General features: G+C 44.1%; 2 protein-coding genes across 2 annotated transcripts in view; one reads left to right on the top strand and one right to left on the bottom strand.

Moving 5' to 3' along the window:
• TBC1D8 (TBC1 domain family member 8) overlaps positions 1-9,188 on the top strand; it is a 90,608-nt gene extending 81,420 nt beyond the window's left edge. The window contains exons 12-20 of the mRNA XM_065423676.1: positions 1,553-1,838; positions 2,668-2,797; positions 3,056-3,154; positions 3,475-3,543; positions 4,592-4,832; positions 6,063-6,128; positions 7,560-7,649; positions 7,820-7,920; positions 8,730-9,188. Coding sequence (XP_065279748.1) covers positions 1,553-1,838; positions 2,668-2,797; positions 3,056-3,154; positions 3,475-3,543; positions 4,592-4,832; positions 6,063-6,128; positions 7,560-7,649; positions 7,820-7,920; positions 8,730-9,188 — 1,541 coding nt within the window. The remainder of the gene's footprint in view (positions 1-1,552; positions 1,839-2,667; positions 2,798-3,055; positions 3,155-3,474; positions 3,544-4,591; positions 4,833-6,062; positions 6,129-7,559; positions 7,650-7,819; positions 7,921-8,729) is intronic.
• Positions 9,189-10,482: 1,294 nt separating this feature from the next.
• Positions 10,483-18,783, bottom strand: RPL31 (ribosomal protein L31). Its single transcript, XM_065404556.1, has 5 exons — positions 18,719-18,783; positions 17,743-17,849; positions 16,494-16,619; positions 11,104-11,216; positions 10,483-10,554 (listed from the first exon to the last, which is right to left on the bottom strand). Exons 2-5 carry the CDS (start codon positions 17,847-17,849, stop codon positions 10,523-10,525), a joined length of 378 nt encoding a protein of 125 aa, XP_065260628.1. The 5' UTR covers positions 18,719-18,783; the 3' UTR covers positions 10,483-10,522.
• Positions 18,784-19,882: the final 1,099 nt, after the last annotated feature.

The raw sequence follows: 19,882 nt of genomic DNA, 5'->3' as shown, positions 1-19,882 counted from the left end.
TCATGTATATCTAATATTAAACTTCTGACTTCACAAATCTGCTATCTATCCTCCATGCTGTCTCTCAGGCACAAAATGCCTTCTCTACACTTGTTTGCCAAGCTACCTCTGCCTCCTCATTCAGATCCTTCCTAAAAACCCACTCTGCCTCATTGCCTGAGAGAGTTGGGATAAACACACACCAACTTAATGGAACTGTCAAGTGGAGTCCATGTTTTGCTGAGTAATCGTGATCTTATTGTCACCCGTTCCCTTCCTCCCCTCTTTTCCCTTCTCTTTTTGTCTGTTTATGGTCCTCACGTGATGAATAATGTCTGAGTTAGATGGCATGCGTTGCGAGGTGGGGATTGTGTCTTTCTTGTTTCTCAAGAGCTCTTAGCACTCAAATTATTATAATCATCTTGGGATCAGGGTTGGATCTGACCATCTCACGTGGTAGCATAATTTGCATACTCCCCATCTCTACTAGGGTGCCTCCTTATGACTTGATGTAGAAAGTGCTTAAAAAACAAAATTGCTGTGTCCAGTGCTTTGGGATTTGGGTATGAAAGCTGCTTTGGGCTTCCTGTCTCAGGAGATGCAGGATGTGCTCTGCGTTTGGGCAATAGAAGTTTTGCGTGATGTATCATGGAGATTTGTATAACTTGATTTTAAAGCCAGGAATTTCATAGCAAGCAGAACTTTCTGATAAGGAGAGGAGAATCTGGGCTGGGAGGAGAAACGTGGGTTGCGTGAAATAACTGCAGACAGAATACAGAAAATGACCGGCAAAGAGAACTCCTTTTTGTATACAGTAAACATCTTTAATCCAAGGCCCTGGTCTCGCATATCTGATTTGCTACCATGGATTCTTTACGCATGTGAAGTCACATTGACTCCAGTGAAGCTATTCATGGGCACAGGGGTGTGGGCTAGTAGATAAGATTGCAGGATCAGGGCCTGAATGTGCTCCACGTAGAAAGATTGTCTTTAAGGCACCAAGGAAAACTTATGCCTGGGAATGATAGGAAATTACTATTTTTTTTTAAACATCCTACTTTTTACCAAATAAATACTTCCTTCAAGAGCAGTTTTGTATTTTCCACTCTAGTGCAGCTGCTCCCCTGCTCATTTTTTTGCAGTTGGTGTGTGTATGGAGTGCTGAACTATGTACACCGGAAGGAAGGGTTTTTTTGCTTAATTTTTATTGCATAAATCCCAAGTTGAACAGTAAGCAGCTTTTAAAACTGTTCTTGCTAGCACTTAGGTATGAAATTGTCTGTAGCCAAAAGCAGCTGCTGCTATTATTATTTTATAGCACCCGAAAGGGTGCAAGGCACTTAACGGAAAATGACACAGGCCTTGTGCAAAAGAACTTACAATAAGTAGTATAGACACAACACAATGGGTGGGGGACGAGGTTTATCACTGTAGGATAATATGGTTACTCACTTCAGGTGCGTACAGATCTTGGTGGTTCAGATTTCATTTTGTTGATTTGGCAGCTGTTAACTGTAGATCTCAACAAATCCTTTAGCCTCAGCTAACCCTGTGGTTTCATTGTGACTTACAGGTGCTCAGGTAGACCAGTCAGTCTTCGAAGAGCTTATAAAGGAGCGACTTCCAGAACTGGCTGAACACATGAAAGATCTGTCCACCTTGGCTTCCATTTCCCTTTCATGGTTCCTTACCCTGTTCCTCAGCATCATGCCCCTAGAAAGTGCTGTGAATGTCGTAGACTGCTTCTTCTACGATGGAATCAAAGCCATTTTCCAGTTGGGCTTGGCTATTCTTGAAGCCAATGCAGCAGAACTATGTAACAGCAAGGATGATGGACATGCCTTGATGATTCTTAGCAGGTATCCTCCTCTGTCTGAACTTCAAATTATATAGTACTTTCAAATTGCTCTGCTTTAAAACTAATACAAAGGAATGTGGCTACTGTATCAATAGTAAGAGAAGAATAGATTTAAATTTTTTATTAAAGTTAATGTTTAAAATTAAATATACACAAGTTAAGAGGGAAGGTACTGTACATCTGGGGTCAGGCTTGGGTTAAGGGGGGTTACAGGTATCAGTTGCAAGGATGAAGAGATACATACATATCGCATAACTGGCATAGACCCAGATTGGGGTGCAAGGGTTTTTAAAGTGTCAGTGGATAAGTGGGCTCGGATAAGGAGTCCAAGTCAGTAGCGGTGTAGTGGATAAGTACATGGGTCGGGTGCGTCCCTTGGTTCGTCAGGGATAGTATAGGCATATGCAGCAGCGTCTAATTCAAGTTCGTCTTGTTGCTGCTATCCCATCAGTGTCTGATCTCAACAAAAGATTTAGGAAATTTGGCTAATAGAGCCCCTATGAAATTTCCTGGCAATACTGAGAGAAGCAGGGGACTGCGTCAATGTGTACTATTTACTGCTGCGCTTAGCTTCTTCCCTTGACTGAAGAGCTTCTTGTCCCAGACTTTGTGGAGACAGAAACGTTCTTCCTTGAGGGGTGTCTGCCTTTAGTTATTGGCTAGATCACAATTATAGTGTGAGTAATAGTCAAGGCATTTTGAAAAGCTTAGTAGCATAAAAACCTGTATATTTCCATTAAGTCTGAGCCAGAAGACCATGCTTACTTATTACTCTGCTCACAGCATACACAGTGAAGTAATCTGTGTTTGTATTGCTTTGTTCCCTTTAGGTTTTTAGATCACGTTCAAAATGAGGAAAGCCCTCTACCTCCAATCGGTAATCACCATGCATTTTTTAGCGATGATCAGGAGCCCTGTCCAGTGACTGAAATAGCTGACCTGATCCGTGATTCCTATGAGGTAAAATAAAACTTGATATCTCCTGGATTTTCTGTGATACTTAAATAACAGTGTGAGTTTCCATAGCATAACCCTCTGGTAATTCAGCCCCTCGATAAGGTGCTCAGATACCACAATGATGGGTATGGTGTAAATACCTAGTTAGGTCGATAAACTAGAGACTAAATATATTGAAACACTTTCATTTTTCTAGGACTAATAATACTACGCACTTTTTACATTTGCAGAAAAGTTAAAAAATCTATTCCTATATTCTAGAAATTCGGAGACCACTCTGTGGAACAGATAGAGCATATGCGCTATAAACACAGGATTCGTGTTCTACAAAACCATGAGGATACAACCAAACAAAATGTGGTGAGTAGAATTTTCTAGCACTTAGGGTTTTTTTTTTTAACTACTATTACTCTAATTAAGCTTGCTTTAAATTTAAAAAGGCACCTCAGTGTGAGTTAAGGGTGATCTGTTATCTGATGCTTTTTTGCACTTGTATTCATAATGTCCCTAAGATAGATTTAAAGGGGGGACTGGAAGAAATATGGAACCATAAATGTTTCAGTTCTTGGCTGTCCTTTTTCACTGTGTAGAGTACAATGTGGGAGCGCCCATTTCTTGACCATGCCATTTATATCAGTGCTGGTATTCACCACTGTGCTTTTCCCTTCTTTCCCTTTCAGCTCAGAGTTGTCATCCCAGATGTTTCAATTCTTCCTGAAGATTTAGAGGAACTATATGACTTGTTTAAGGTTGGTATGTTTGGAAAGTAGAGGGATGAAGACAGAAAGCTCCAGTGTTCTATGGGTTTAGTTTGCAGACCATTATTTGGCCTTATACTAGAGCTTCAGTGAAGAACTGCAGAAAGAGGGAGTTACTGTATTATCAGTGGTACTGTCATTTGGATAAGATGTTAAACTGCACCTTGCTGTTTTTCTCCCTTCGGGTGGCTGTTCAGCTAGATTATAAAGAGCAAATTTAATGACCATTTAAGACAATGGGGCTCGGATTGGGTCTCAAGGACCTCATGACACTTCTTAAAAGAGCCAAGAATAACCTCATGACACTTAAAAGAGCAAAAGATAACCTTAGCATGCCCCTTCTAACCTGTAGTACAAAAAAGGACTGTGTAAAATCAGGTTCTATTGTATTCTAGCAAATTCTGTCTGCACACAGGTTTAATAATGCACAGCTCTTCAACCTGTGTTCTCTGTGCTGAGCAGCAAAAAACTTAAGTACCAAAAAAACCCCTTCACTTTCTTAGTCTTAATGTTCTTTAGAGGCCAGTCCTCACCTCTCAGTAAAAAATTAACCTGGAGTCCTTTCCATTTACTTACAATTTCCTGGGCTTTGACAATTTTATAAATAATTTATTTAATTGCCTTGTTCCTAATGTAATTTCCTGGATTTGGGTTATTCTCTTTGAAACAGTTCTTTTTTTAGTAATGATGTGATATTTACCTGACTCCGTTTGTCTGTGTATTGTTTACCTTACAGCAATAACTATTAGGTAATTAGGAGAAAATATTGTAAAACTCTTACTAGTTTTGAAAATGTTACCTACTAATTACCCATGGGAAATCATGAGACAATTTGTCTGATTTGAGACTTGAACAGTGTTTTTTTCCTTAGGAATTGTCTTGGTATCATCACACCTACAAAAAGAGGTTAACAGTTCCAGCAGTTAACAGTTAACAGTTCATATCCACCTTGATATGAATATTTAAGACTGTATCAACTACTATTCTTAATAATTTATGTAATAATGTTTTCTTTTCTACGGCTTCTGATTCCTTTTAGAGAGAACATCTAATGAGCTGCTACTGGCAAGGGATGAGACCTGTAATTCTGCGACATGACCCAAGTCGGCCTTATGCTGAGCAGTACAGAATAGACTCTCAGCAGTTCACTAACCTTTATAAACTTGTCTCACCATGGACGTGTGGGGAACACACTCAAATTGTAGCTGAAAGAACATTCCGACTTCTGGATGAAAATATGGACCATCTCATCGAATTCAAAGGATTTGCTAGCTGTTTAGGTAGCTACCTTTGCGACAATCCAACTGGCACTTGGGCTGGGCTGGTGGCGGGATGGGACGCAGGGCGGTCTGGCTTCAGTTAGCGTGCCAAAGTGAGAGAAGGACATCTTTTTCTTGAGTACAGTTTAACTAATTTCTCTTTTGTACTGATTTCACTTTGAAGTAATCAGAATTATAAGGCAACCTAAGGACCTGATTGAAAAATCATATTAAAATGCTTCACAGTTCTCAATCACCAGAAGTTTTACTTTTGCTAGGAAAAACTTTTAGAAGACGTACCACGTTTAAAATTTTCTAAACATTCTTTTCTAGTTGGAGATTACGAAATCCCCTTTTCTCCCATGTTAGTTTCTCTCCCCACCCCCCACCCCCAGTTGAGAGAGCTGCCTAGTATCTTTTGTGATTCATAATCCATTTAGTCTTTATATAACTAGAGGGCAGAACAGTAGAGAATCTCAGCCCACCTAGGGTCTAGCTTTGGGGGCCTTATTTTTCTCTTATACAGCAACCTCCTGCTACCCCCTTTTTCCCTGTACACAGGCTGTGCTTGGATCGCCAAAATTATAACCTGACCTGGAGGGAACTTGACTCCTTTGCTCGGGTATGCCTCGGATGCAATTAGTGTCTGAATGGCATGAGGCTGTGCACCTCCATATCTTGCCAAAGTTGAAACTGCCTTATCTGTAGTGGGATACCAAATCCAGTATTCAAACATAGATCTCCTCACTTAATGTCTAGAACTGATTTTTGATACAGAGCTGAGCCGCTGTATAACTCTTAACGTGAGCTGATGTGACTAGTTTTAAAAACCCTTCACAATATGTTTTGAGTGAATTAAACATTAGTACCTTGTCTGCATTGGTTATTTAAATAAAATAGGGGAGCCCTCACTGCTCTGCTTATCCTACAAGACTGTCGTGGAGGTGTATGGGAAGTATTAAGAGGAAAATGGTGGCCCCCCAAATGAGGGCATGGTTTTGTTCAACTGTGGCAATATATAGCCTCTGCTAGGCCACTTTGCATTCTTGCCAATATTTCTAGATTAGATGTGTTTCATGTTTAGTAACAGTAAGCCCTACACACTAGCTGGTCACTTGCTGGTCTTAAATATTTCATTTTAATACACTGGCTGCATGTACATATGAACATTCTGTTGTACTTAAAGAACTCCTGATTATTTTAAACTGTGGAAGTAAATGTTCTGGTGCACTGTTTATTTTCCTCTTGTAGATGTTATGTATAATGGAGAAATGAATGAAAAGATAAACCTGTTATACAGGCTGCACATCCCTCCTGGTAAGAAATTTGAAAGGAAAAGATCATCCTCCCTTCCTCTCCCAGTCCCCATAAACAGACTTTATGGGAAGCAGAAGTTGCTGAAGGAATATACATGGCTGCCCTCAACTGAGAGGATGTGCACTCTATATTTCTAATGGTGCTAGTTAGTTACAATTTTTTAAAATTCCAGTCTAACCTCTTCTTCGCTTAATTTTGAAATTTGGGGTGTCTTCCTATAAACAAGGTGGCTTACAGCTGCTATACTCTGAGATGTCTTGCAATCGATTCTGGGCCTTTTTCCATACAGGAGGTAGTTGTTCTAAGGGGTTGGTACTCTATTTTTATTGAAAAGATTTGCTGCATGCAGTACTGGTTTGACCTTGCAGAGATACAATCCCAGTCTAACGTGATTAGGTGATCAGAGTTTGAGTAATATTTTATACAGTGTGTGAAGTTTTTTGTTAATGTGTTACTCTTGGCAACATTTCCTGCTACTCCATTACAATAAGCTGCTTGTTTTAACACAAGCATAAAGTCTGATACAACTAGGCAATGTTTAAATAACAATCACCTGCAAAGATCACGTTTAGCATAAATGCTAGTTTTCTTCCTGAGCTCAGAGGATTAAAATGTGATAAAGCTCTTAGTTATTAATGCATAGGGTTACCATATTCAAACATTTAAAAAAGAGGACACTCCATGGGGCCCCGGCCCCGCCCCTTCCCCAACCCCACCCCTTCTCCGCCCCCATTCCAACCCCTTCCCCAAAGTCCCTGCCCCAACTCTGCCCCCTCCTCTGAGCACCCCGCATTCCCCCTCCTCCCTCCCGCTCTGATCTTGGTTGGGGGTTGCTAAGTGCTTCCCTGCTCCCCACTCGCCCCGCAGCCTCTATGCCCTTGCCTTCCCTGCTCCTCCTCACCCTGCAGCCTCTGCGCCCCCCCTGCCCCTGCAGCCTCTGCACCCCCCCCGCCCCTGCAGCCTCTGTGCCCCCTGCTCCCCACTCGCCCTGCAACCTCTGCATCCCCCCGCCCTGCAGCCTCTGTGCCCCCTGCTCCCCCCCCCCCCCCCCGCCGCCTGCCCTGCTCTCTCTTCTTCCTCCCCCCCCCCCCTCACCCGGCAGAGGGAGAGCTGCGGGCTCCACGTGGACTCAAACACTTCCGAGCTGCTCTGTGGGGGAGGAGGGAGCGGGGGAGGGGGAGGGACTCTGGCTGCTAGAGGCCCTAGTGGCTGCGAGCGGCTTTCAATCAGGCCAGGCGTCCAATCAGCCGCGCCGCACTCCGCAGGAGGGGAAATCCCGGACATTTCTACTTCATTAGAAATCCCCCCTGGATGGCCATTTAAGGCTGAAAAAGCCGGACATGTCCGGGAAACCCGGACGAATGGTAACCCTATTAATGCACCATGTGAAGGATCACTAACTCTCTCCATTTATTTAATTTTTTTTGGTAGCTCTCACAGAAAATGAGAAAGACAGTCAGTCACCACTGAAGAATCCTTTATTGTCTACTTCGAGGCCACTAGTATTTGGAAAAACAAATGGTATGTGCTGTCGAATTTATAAAATTGTTAGTATAATTATGTACATAATAGAGCTGTCCAGCTCTAAGTTCATTATTGGTCAAGTTTTTTCTCCTCTCCAGTTTCTGGTTTTTATTTGAATTTGTTGCAATGGACTTAAAACTAATGTTTGTGTTTTTCCCCCACCCAAGGTGATACAGTAGATTACCAGAAGCAACTGAAGCAGATGCTTAAAGATTTAGCCAAAGAGAAGGATACTAAAACTGAAAAAGCAATGCCAAAAATGAGCCAGGTATTCTATATTGAGGATGTAATTTTAAATAAGGGTGGGAAATACCTTTAAAAAATGTCTGAGCCCAACTGTGCAGCTCTTTCTAATGGTAGATACCACAAACAAACTTAAATTACTCCGTGTACTAAATTCAAAATTTGAACTAGTTTGGACCAGGTGAAGCTAATCCAAAAGGGCCCTTGACCACCCCACCAGCAACTCTCTCTTGTAAATTGAGAGCCCATGTACCTCCACTGGCTGCAAATACACTAACGTAGTACTGGGAAAGAGGTAATTTCTCAAATAGCTAGGTCCAAGCCATATCTACGTTTTCCACAGGCCAAAACCAACAAGCAGCTAATGCAGATCCCAGATCACTTGTGTTGTGCTTACAGCACTGTCAGTTTCTGGGTTGACTGAAGATGTCACCCCATCCCAAGGCTAATCACACACTGCCCATTCCCATGAAATCCTAATCTCCCTCTCCAGACTCCCACCCACACACACGCTCACTCTCTCTGGAGGCGCTCTCATTCTCTCACTCACACAGACGGCTTGTATGAAATCCAGTCTGTCATATTAAATTAGGAAAGTATTACTAACTGCCAGAGTACGTCCTGGTAACTTTTTTTTTGGCATTTTATCAAACGGCTAAAAGTCTTTAAATTTGTAGCAAGAGTTTACAAATGAGGATGCTTCTGCATGGTACTCTAAAAAATTCTCTCTCACCTTATACTTACTGCCCAAACTTTTACAGCTATTGTACTGTATCTGTGATATGGTGTGATCAATAATTTGACCTGTTACAATAATTTCCCCTTGCCTATTAGAGGGAATTCATCCAGTTCTGCAAAACCTTGTACAGCATGTTTCATGAAGATCCAGAGGAAAACTCTTTATATCAAGCCATTGCCACTGTGACCACTTTACTACTTCAGATTGGAGAAGTGGGTCAAAGAAGTAGCAGCTTGGGGAGTGGATCAGATGAATTTACTGAGGATGTACAGTCTGAGGCCTCGGCCTCAGACCAGGATACTGTTTTTACTGACACTGTGAAGACTACTCATAAAGAGACTCCATCTTTACCTGTGACTGAGGGGAACTGGATTATCTCCTTCGAACAAATTTTAGCATCACTTTTGACTGAACAGTCACTCGTAAATTTCTTTGAAAAGCCTTTAGAACTGAAACCAAAACTGGAGAATGCAAAGCTAAATCAATACTGTCTCAAAACAAATGGAATGAGTGACCAGTCACTAGCTGAACACATGAAACTAAATACACAGTAGCAAAGTTGCCTGAAACTGCACTGAAGTTACACCAAAGCGATGTGTTGCAAAGGCTGGCTTTTGGTTAGCAGTGCACTGTTTTGTTTGCTCCTCAGTTTGAGAGCTTTAAAAGCTAAAGGGGTGTGTAGTTTGTGCTATTGATTTATTAAATATGTTCTTGTTTTGAATGTAAAAGGAAACATCTGTCTGCACTGTGAAGACACTGCAGACCCATTACCTATTGGGAGAGCAGAAGCTGGCTCCAGTAGTTTTGTTACAGAGTTTTTGTTTTTAATTGGGGAAAACCCTCCTCAGCTACTGTCTGCAGTTTGTTTATGTGGTGATTTGGGTTTTTTGTTTTTTTGTTTGCACTAATCCTGAAGACTTGTTTCAATGCTGGTAATTGAAACTATTTTAATATTTTTGATTGTATTCAGATCTGTATGTCTTGCTAATCTTAAGTGTACATGGACTGCTTCTGATGTTCTGTGAAAACATGCACTTTTCAATTAAACCTTTTTGTACTGGACTTTACCCTAAGTAGGGGGACTGTATCAACTCTTCAACTAAAAGGAATACTCATGAGGTAAGCGCAGGACACTCACTCTAACCCTCCTACGTAAAGGGTACTTTTCAAAGTGGGGGGGTTTGTAGACCATACTGCACAACTTACTCTTCATGTTTTTCTAAAAGCACCAGTGAAGATTTAAGAGAAGAGACCTAATTTAAAAAAAAAACAAAAAAAAAACCCTTCACCACCACCACCACTAACTGTATGGACACTATTTTTACAAACACACACATTGCCATGGAGCATTGAACCTGAGGTCCATGTAATTGAGTCTCTTGCCTCTGATGGGCAAGAACTAGATGTTTTAGAGGATACAGAGGCATATGTGAGAATCTCCTCCACACTGCACTTGTGATCAGGGGTTAAGCCGTGAAGCATAAAATTTGTCTAACTATGGTTATCCCTAAAATAACCCCATCCTTTTTTGAATCCTATGAAGTTCTTGGTCTCAACAATTTCCTACAGCAGTTTAACTACAGGTTGGGTGAAAAATCTTTTTCCTTCTAATTTCATGGGCTGTCCCTGTCCCCATGTTCTTGTTTTGCGATGGGTACAACAAGCTGCTGCTTTACCTTTTCTAATGTAAACAATATATTTCAAAAACACTTATCCTTCTGCTATAAAGGTAACACCCCAATAAAGCAAGCAGGAATTTCAGCTGCCTAGCCACCAAATGCTGATTTGGATATGCTGTAGTTCTTTGAGCATTAAAAGACACTGCTCAATAAGATATCTTAGTCAGAATAAGTGTCACTTTTATAACTTTATTGTATTGAAAAGCAGTTTAGTTTTCATCCACATTGACTGTCTGTAGACCTGTAAAAAAAAATAAAATAAAAAAATACAAATGATCAGTGACCAAGATAGTCTACTCTAAATCTTAGATGCACCTAAGAAGATTTACTCAAAGCCATAATTAGCTGTTAACCACAAGATTAAGAATGCTGATGTCTTTTAATTAACCAACTAGGCTAACAAATAGAGATGAGCATTTTTAAAGCAGCAAATAGACTGCCAACCTGAAGGTACAACTTAACTCACATTTATGAATTTTTTTTTAATCTACTAGTGCCACAACATTTAAGATTAAATTCACAGAATTATTCAGTTTCAACGTTAGACTTCTGTCTGTGTGGGTCCGAGAGCAGCAGAGGTAACTGCTTGGCAAGAGAAGCCCCCCTCTTCTTCCTCTGCAGCAGAAATTTAAGAGTAAAGTTCTTTGACAAGAACGAATCTAGCTAGCAACATACTAGAACAGCCACAGATACCCGGAAGAGTCTCCCTTGCAGCAGATGCTTAGTAGGCTTGGCTTTGCCAACCGCCTTGCTCAGAAAACATGCAATGGAGAAGAGTATGTACACTTACTTTTGAAAGTGGTGACAGGTACATAGGTAACCAGCGTGTATAGTTTGTTGGGTGAATCTTCATCCTCATTGCGTTTTCTGGATAAACGTACACGGATGCGGTAGGGAACATTCCTATAATGACAATATTGCATAAGTTTATGTAGTTTCCTTTTCAATACATTTTACATGAATGCAATTTCTGTCTGTTGAATTTAAGACAGACAATTTGAGTTTCAGTGATATGCAGGTTGCAGATCACCCTTAAACAAAGTGAGTCTTATCACACGTGGTATGTAAAATGAGTTCCTGGATGTTTCAGCCAAGAAAATACAGTAACTCCTCACTTAAAGTCATCCCTGTTTCCTTGTTACATTGCTGATCAATTAGGGAACATGCTCATTTAAAGTTATGTAATGCTCCCTTCTAACATCCTTTGGCAGCCGCCTGCTTTGTCTACTGCTTGCAGGAAGAGCAGCCTGTTGCAGTTAGGGGGGCTGCGGGTCCACCCTGGTTCCAAGCCCCCACCAGCTATCGGCTCCCCTAAGTTCCCTGTGCAGCAGCTGCCCAGCAGGCTATCAATTGCAGCTGTCGCCCCCCCCCCCCCCCACTGCCATGTGCAGCTCCTGCCCTCTGCCTTGGAGCTGCTCCCCAAGACTCCTGCTTGCTGTGCGGGGGGAGGGAAGAGGGAGGCTAATGTCAGGGTGTCCCCCCTCTCCCTGCTTACCCCATCTTCCATAGAGCAGGGGGGACACACCAGGGCTCAGGACTGAGGGAGCTTGCAGCAAGCTGATCTAATTAACAAGGCAGTGTACTTAAAGGGGAAATGCGCATATCTCCCTCCATTCCTGCTGCCTTGTGGAGTGAGAGAGTTAACCCTTGAGGGCTCAGCCAATTGCTAGTTCAGGGGTCGGCAACCTCTGGCACGTGGCTCGCCAGGGTAAGCACCCTGGCGGGCCGGGCCAGTTTGTTTACCTGCCGCATCGACAGGTTTGGCCGATCGCAGCTCCCACTGGCCGCGGTTCGCTGCTCCAGGCCAATGGGGGCTGCGGGAAGCTGCGGCCAGCACATCCCTAGCGAGCCGCGTGCCAGAGGTTGCCGACCCCTGTGCTAGTTCATCATTTAGCAGTAAGGGAAATATCCCACCCTCTGACTCTTCCACTGCAACCAAGCTTCACAATCATCATCACTGTGTACCAGTATTAAATTGTTTGTTTAAAACTTATACTCTGTGTGTGTGTGTGTATATATATATATATATATATATATATATATATATATATGGTCTTTTGTCTGGTGAAAAATTTTTCCCTGGAACCTAACCCCCCCCCCCCCCAATTTACATTAATTCTTATGGGGAAATTGGATTCGCTTAACATTGTTTTGCTTAAAGTCGCATTTTTCAAGAACATAACTACAACATTAAGTGAGGAGTTCCTGTAACTAAAAAGTGGCCTATAACCCTTACGGATCTGGGGTGTTTACACTGTCACTGCCAATTCTGTACCTGAGGGCAGATAAGAGCACTTTTCATAGGCTTCTTAAAGTGAGGAGCTGGGGGGGCTCTCCCAAGAAGCAAACAGTGAGGAGCTGGGGGGGCTCTCCCAAGAAGCAAACAGTGGGACTATAAAAATGGGAGACATTTGGAAATAAGGACAGATCAGTCTGCTTTGAGGAACAAGCACCATTACTGGTGTGCTAGCTGAATATCTTTGCAAGTGTTTCCCACATAACTAACAGTAATACAGGGCAGACAATTAGATGTTAATACATTCTGGACCTGTCACACTCCCTGTCAGTACCCAGCCGGGGAAGCTAATGATCCAACCAGCAGACCAAATTTGGGGATGAATTCTGGTTGTGCATATGCTAAGAAAAAGATGCTTGAAGTCTCATCCTGGACAGAGCATAAAGCACTGTTTTTTAACTGCCTGAGAATCAACAACTAAACTTGTGTGTGTGTGAGGGGTTGCAAGATTTATCCAGATACTTATGGTATCATCTGATGGTAGCAGAACATGGGTTTTTTAAAAAGGGGGTATTTGAACATGCTACATGTAACAAAAGGATAAAACATTTGACGCCTAAGTGGCCTGTGAGACATTAACTGTATTTAGTCCTTCAAAGCTAGTCCCAGCCTAGTATCCCTGTATATCTTATGTTTGTCATTTTTAGGATGTAACCGTTGAGGAAGGGAGGCACAAAATGATCTGTCCAAACTCTCTTTGAGGAGAACCTACATAGCTATTGCCCAGAGTATAGAATTCAAGATTTTGAAACTGCCCTGCCACGAGAATCTGATTCTGCAGAGGAATAAGGGTAGAGTGGTGAGGAAGAGATGCGAGTCCATGAACAGACTGATGTGTTAAGCCAGGGGCGGGCAAACTTTTTGGCCTGAGGGCCACAGCGGGTTTCCAAAATTGTATGGCGGGCCGGTTATGGGAGGCTGTACCTCCCCAAACAGCCAGGTGTAGCCCAGCCCCCGGCCCCATCTGACCCCTCCTGCTTCTCGCCCCCCGCCGCCCCATCCAACCCCTCCTCATTCATGACTGCCCCCATTCCCCGCCCCCTGACCACCAACCCCTGCTCCCTGCCCCCTTACCGCACTGCCTGGAGCACAGCTGCGCCGCCCAGAGCATTCGGCGGTGCAGTGAGCTGAGGCTGTGGGGGAGGGGGGAACAGCAAGGGAGGGGCCAGGGGCTAGCCTCCTGGGTCAGGAGCTCAGGGGCCGGGCAGGAGGGTCCGGCAGCCTGGATGTGGCCCACGGGCTGTAGTTTGCCCACCACTGTGTTAAGTAGTGCCCTCTGCCCCCAGTTTCCTCCCCAAGGCTGCAGAGAAGACTCTTAGGCCATGTCTACGCTTGGCGCTGCAGCGACACGTACGGTGAAGATGCTCCATGCTGCCGGGGGAGAGCTCTCCCGTTGGCATAAAAAACCCACCCCTGGGAGCAGCATAAGTTATGTTGGCAGGAGAAGCTCTCCCGCCAACATAGCGCTGTGCACACCTGCATAGGGAGTGGAATATTCGCACCCCTGAACAACACAAGTTTTGCTGACATGGGCGTCAGTGTGAGACCCACATTCACGAAGGAATTTACGCATCACTGGTATACCAAACCCCTACTCAGCTGCTGCCCAACCTTATTGTTTTTGATGTAAAAAGTTCCCTATCCTAGGTGCCAAGTTTCTGCCTCTGGGTATGCACACAATGCCCAGGCAGGCATCCGAGTGCCTGTCTGACACCTACACCCCAGCATGATTCTCAAACCAGATGAAAATAGGCAGGTCTTGCCTGCAGGGTCTTATTTAGTAGGTGTGCTCGGAGCGCACCTAATTCCACACAAAATGACAAGGTGGGGAGGTGGCCTTCCTTATAACCTTGAGCCCAGTGACTAGGGTACTGAGCTGGGGTGTGGGAGACCCCAGTTCAATTCCCTCCAAGCCCTGATGAGCAGAGGATTCCCGAGCAGGAGTTTTCCACCTCTCAGACGAGTGCCCTACCATCGAGCATAAGGAATAAAAAACTAATTAAAAACAAGTTTATTTTTTAAAAATCTGTCTAAAATTAAATTGATAACCTATGTTAAGGCCTAAACTACTTATACTCAATCGTTTAAATACTAAAAATAATATTAAATGGTACATACTTGCTACCAAGTTAAAAAAAAAAAAAAAAAAATCAAACCACCAAACTAAGTACCTGGAACCAGATTTTGCATTTACTGCTGTCAAAAGCAAAGGTTAGCACTTCAGAATGAATATTTTCTTCATCTCTGTTTATTGAACTAGTTCAGCTCAATGACTAGTTCATTAAAAATTAAGTAACTGATTGGGAGTTGAAAAAGCAGGAAAGCTTGTTTTCCTCTTCCAATCTATTAATAAAAACTGGGTATGAGTGTGAGACCAGAAATAATCAGTTCAAGTAATTAACTACAGATAATTCCTTTGTTTAATAAATAGGCCAGTCTTTGTTTTGCTAAACTTTTTTCTTACATATGCACCATATTTAATGTAATCTTATATAAACAATTAAAATGCTGGTTTTTTGCATTTAATTGAATTTTAATTTCAATCCAAAGAGCTTGACAAATCACAAGTAAAAAAAAATATTGAGTCAAATGCATTATTAATCATTTTCTAACATAATAAAGTAAAATTAAGAATCTGAAAAAATGTAAATTAAGCTATACAGTAGAACATCAGATTTACGAACTGCCCAGCTGACCACACACCTCATTTAGAATCAGAAGTATGCAATCAGGCAGCAGACTACATATAATACTGTACTGTATTTTTTTAAACTACTAAAAATAAAGGGAATGTTCAAAAAAGATCTGACAAGTAAGGAAACTGTTTCTGTTATTGTTTCATTTAAATTAAGATGGTTAAAAGCAGCATTTTTCTTCTGCATAGTAAAGATTCAAAGCTGTATTAAGCCAATGTTCAGTTGTAAATTTTTGAAAGAACCATAACATTCTTGTTCAGAGTTACGAACAACGTGAGGTGTTCATAATTCTGAGGTTCTACTGTATAACTGTTTAAATACATGGGTATAGACACAGTAGTTCCTCCCAGGTAAGCAAAAAGCAGCACTAAATTTAGTGTAAAGACTATATATAGTTGCAATTCAACATATTTTAACGGTTACCAACCAATGAGAATCAACTTTTCTTTACGAAAATAACTGAAGAGTACAAATACAAAACACTTATCAATTATTTAAATCAATCCACCCTGCTAGAGTCATTTGGCCCTACTTAATTACAAAGTAGAATGACTTCAAGAGTGATTGAGGGAGCCCTACATTAGAATATCACATCGTCCACTGGTTAGGGCACTCACTTGAGAGGTGGGGAACTCATGTTCAAATCCTCTCTCAGCAGAAAGAGGGGGAACTGAACTGGTGTCTCCCAAACCTGGGTATCTAGCCACCTGGCCAAAGATTATAAAGGAGGCCTAATTCCCCCCACCTTGTCTGAAGAGGGAGTTCCCAGCTGCATTTCGCAAACAGATAGGAACCTCCTCTGCAGCCCAGACCTAGCCATGAGAAGGGGGGCAGGGCTTTCAACACAGCCCTCTAGTAGGCATCTCCCCTTGGCTAGGTTAGGTGGCTCCCCGCCTAGTGTACTGGCTCGTGTGGATCCCATTCTCAGGTGCCTCTTTTTCTCCCCATTCATTGTCTAGGTGCCTAACCCAGGGTTTGTGGCTTCCAGTAATTTTCTAAGAAGCTAAACCCCTTTGTGGATTTGGGCCCTAAGCCCAAGATCTCACCCAATCACTTATAATACCAGAAAGGAAACATCTGCAAGCGAAAGGCAAATACTGGTGAACAGAAGAGATACTTAGAGATTCTCCCACGTGTGTTTGTGAAATTCTTCCTCCCCTACCCATGATTAAAGCCCCTGGGACATACCTTATCCCTTTGGCCCAGACTGCTTTATTCAATCTGGTGTCAATGCGTACATCAGGAGTACCCATCTCCTTCATTGCAAATTTACGGATCTCCTTGAGAGCACGGGGGGCGCGTTTCTTGAATCCCCTGAGAACAGAGAAAAGAGTTATTTAGCTAATCTTTAATAAATATCCCTAGCACTGGAAACTTGCCATGGATCTAGCCAGACTGTCATTCCATAAGCATATAAAGCCAAAAGGTTTTGTTGGACTATGCTAACCTTATTGTTGTTGCAACAACTGCATCTTTTCTCAAAAATCACTAAGTTATTTCTAAATAGATACAGATGTGTAATAATGTACATACAATTTCACTAAAATTTCACTACAATGAGCCTGTTGTACTAACTGGCTCCAAGGGCTTATTTCAAGTTGCCCCTTGGATGAGATTTTTAAACTAAGGTAGCACAGCACATGTCAAAGCACTATTTGTATATTGCTGACAGATTAATATCTAATGCTAGGAGTCGGTGGTGAAAGAGAGGTTAGGAGCAAGATGGCAGGAAGACTAAACAAGAGGGAGACACAAACAGTATTTCAGACCAAGTGGCTCCTGGTAGTGAGAGAAAAAAAAGCAGCCTCAAAAAAGTAAATAAAATGAAATAGATTTATAGAATCAGAAAGAACAAAAGGAACTGACTGAATCACCAGAGGGAAAAAAACAGTGTTTTTCCCCCTCCCCACTTCTGTAGAAAAGTATTGACATTTATCAATTATCTTCCACTCAGTAGAAAAACTTCTCTCATCTATCCGATACTTTCCTATTACTGGCTCCTTAAAATTTATAAAACTAAACTCAAGTTAAAAAAAAGTCTCTCTCCCACTTGAATATAACTATACATCCACAGCCAGCTCCCAAGTGAAATGACACAGTTCCTGTACAAGTCTTCACTCTCTATAAACTCAATAGCAGTGTGCTAAACCTAGGAAAAATCATGGAAAGTGAGAAAAACATCCTGAGAACTGCATTTGCCAGAAACCATAATCACTCAGGCCTTGATGCTGCAATTGGATCTGCACAGGTCTACATGCAGGTGCAGAACTGAGGCCTAATATACCCCATCACACTGAAATCAGCATCTTTGATGACAACCATCCACTGCCAACAGGTAGAAAGCTTACTGGAACCATTTCCAAACACCAGCCACCTTAACCAGGTAAAGTAAGGTCAACTTTATCGGGACAAACAAGGCATGAAAAAAGCCACTCACACTCCATGGATCCGTTTGTGAATGTTGATGGTATATTCCCTAGTCACCACCTCATTGATGGCAGATCTCCCCTTCTTCTTTTCTCCACCTTTCTTTGCTGGAGCCATCTGTGCAACATTGAAAATCACGGACTCGGTGTGGGCCTTTCCATCAAGTCATCTCTAACCCTTTCCCCCTCGCACATTAGGGTTTCTACAGTCAGAAGTCTAGTTCAGCTTAATCCACCTTTTACAGAGCACTAGCCTTGCAGGTTTCAAAACATGCAGCTTCAGTGTTACAACTCCATGATTCCCCTCCTCCCCAGGCCCTACTGCAAGGTGCTGCACCACGCCTCAGTTTGTTTACCCCTTCCCCCCCATGCTCACATGACACCCCGAAAGCACAGAACCAGGCTTTTACACTTGGCTCCAGCTTCCGGGGCACTCAGGAAAACCCCTTGGCCCTGCCCTCAAAACCTGGAGCAAACCCTAGCACTAGAGATGCCTCCTACTGCTAAACAAGCACCCGCACCTCTCCCATCCGCCCTATACAAGGCCTGGGGGCCAGCCCCGTGCGGGCCCCTGTGCCCATAACCCCCTCCCAGCCCCCTGTGCCCACAGCCCCTCTCCTAACCCCAGCCCAGTCCGAGCCCCCTGTGTCCACAGCCCCTCTCCTCCCCTCCCCTCCCGCCCCAGCCCGGGCCCCTGTGCCCACAGCCCCTCTCCTCCCCCCCCAGCCCGGGCCCCTGTGCCCACAGCCCCTCTCCTCCCCTCCCGCCCCAGCCCGGGCCCCTGTGCCCACAGCCCCTCTCCCCCAGCCCAGGCCTTTGCCCACATCCCCCCCAGGCCCGGGCCCCTATGCCCCGGGCCGGCAATACCCGGTGCCCCGGGCGCAGGGTCCCCTCGCCACTCGGGCCGGGCGGGGCCCGGGGCTCGGCGGGACCCGGCGGGGCGGATGGCGGCGGATGGGCGGGCGGGCCCCGTAACGAGCCACTCACCCTGCCCGGGCACAGATCGGAAAGGAAGGCGCGGGGGATTGTGGGACGAACCAAACCGGAGGGGGCGGGGGGAAGCGAGGAGCACTTCCGGGTTGGGGGAAAGGCGGGACTGCGCCTGCGCGGCCCGAAGAGGCGGGGACCGGCGGTTGCAGGCAATGAGAGGCCGGCGGCGGCGGGGACGCAGGATCGGGCCCTGCCTGCCGGGAAGGCCGAAGCGCGGGAGTTGCTGGGCAACCCGGCAACCCTACAATAACAATCCCGCCCGCGAGCGCCCCGTGCAGCCTGGGGCGGGCTTAAAACGCGGGGGGGTTGATGGGCGCTTGGTCCGTGTCCCGGGGGCTGCGGGAGGCTGGGGCGCGAGTCCAGCCTTTCCCTCTAACCACGGGAGCCGGAAAGTGACTTTTGTAGCCCCGGGAGCGGATCTTCTCCTGCCGTCTGCGGAGTGCAAACAAAACAAAAAACAACAACGTGGGAGTTGATGGATCTCATAGTCTAGCAATCCAGTGTCCTAACCCAGCAACCCCATAGTAACCCAGTGTTGTAACCTAGCAACCCTGCACTAACCCAGTGCAATAACCCAGCTGCCGTACAATAACCCAGTTCACTCTTTCAGCAACCCTACAATAACAACACTGCACTGCAGCACTCTGAGAATAGTACGGCTATGTTATAAACTACAGCTTACCTCAGCCTAGCTGTGTACAATAAATCAACCCGCAGTAATAAACCCAACACAGCATAACTGTCCTACAGTTAACAGCACAGCCTGAGTGCTGTATAATATCAGCTCTACAACCCTAAAATAATAAAACAGTGCAGCATGATGACCCAACAATAATAATAGCCCAGTGTAGTGTAGCATTTTTACAGTAATAACCCAGTTTAGGCCTACAATAATAACCCAATACAATAATAACCCATGACTGACTACAGTAACAACCCCTACTGCATTATAGCCTTATAACAATAAGCCAGAGCACTGTGCCTGCTCTGCAATAATGACGCCTATTCCACTTTCTCCTTGGACTCCAGAGGCTGATCCGCTGTCACCGGATAGACAAGCTGATGCCGTCCCCGCCACCTGTGGTCAAGGCGAAGAAGCTGCTGGTGGCCGCTCTGGTTGGCCTGGGCCTGTTGGAGCACAGACTCTCTCTGCATCTGCTC

The sequence above is a fragment of the Emys orbicularis genome, chromosome 1 (assembly GCF_028017835.1).
Source record: "Emys orbicularis isolate rEmyOrb1 chromosome 1, rEmyOrb1.hap1, whole genome shotgun sequence".
NCBI lineage: Eukaryota > Metazoa > Chordata > Testudines > Emydidae > Emys > Emys orbicularis.
This window is presented reverse-complemented; position numbering and strand designations above follow the sequence as displayed.

Excerpts from the sequence above, each read along its gene's own strand:
- RPL31 (XM_065404556.1), bottom strand. The coding sequence starts at position 17,849 with ATGGCTCCAGCAAAGAAAGGTGGAGAAAAGAAGAAGGGGAGATCTGCC. Across the intron at positions 11,217-16,493 it reads GTCTGGGCCAAAGGGATAAG|GAATGTTCCCTACCGCATCC; the intron begins GTATGTCCCAGG and ends TTGTCATTATAG. Across the intron at positions 10,555-11,103 it reads ACCTGTCACCACTTTCAAAA|GTCTACAGACAGTCAATGTG; the intron begins GTAAGTGTACAT and ends TTTTTTTTACAG.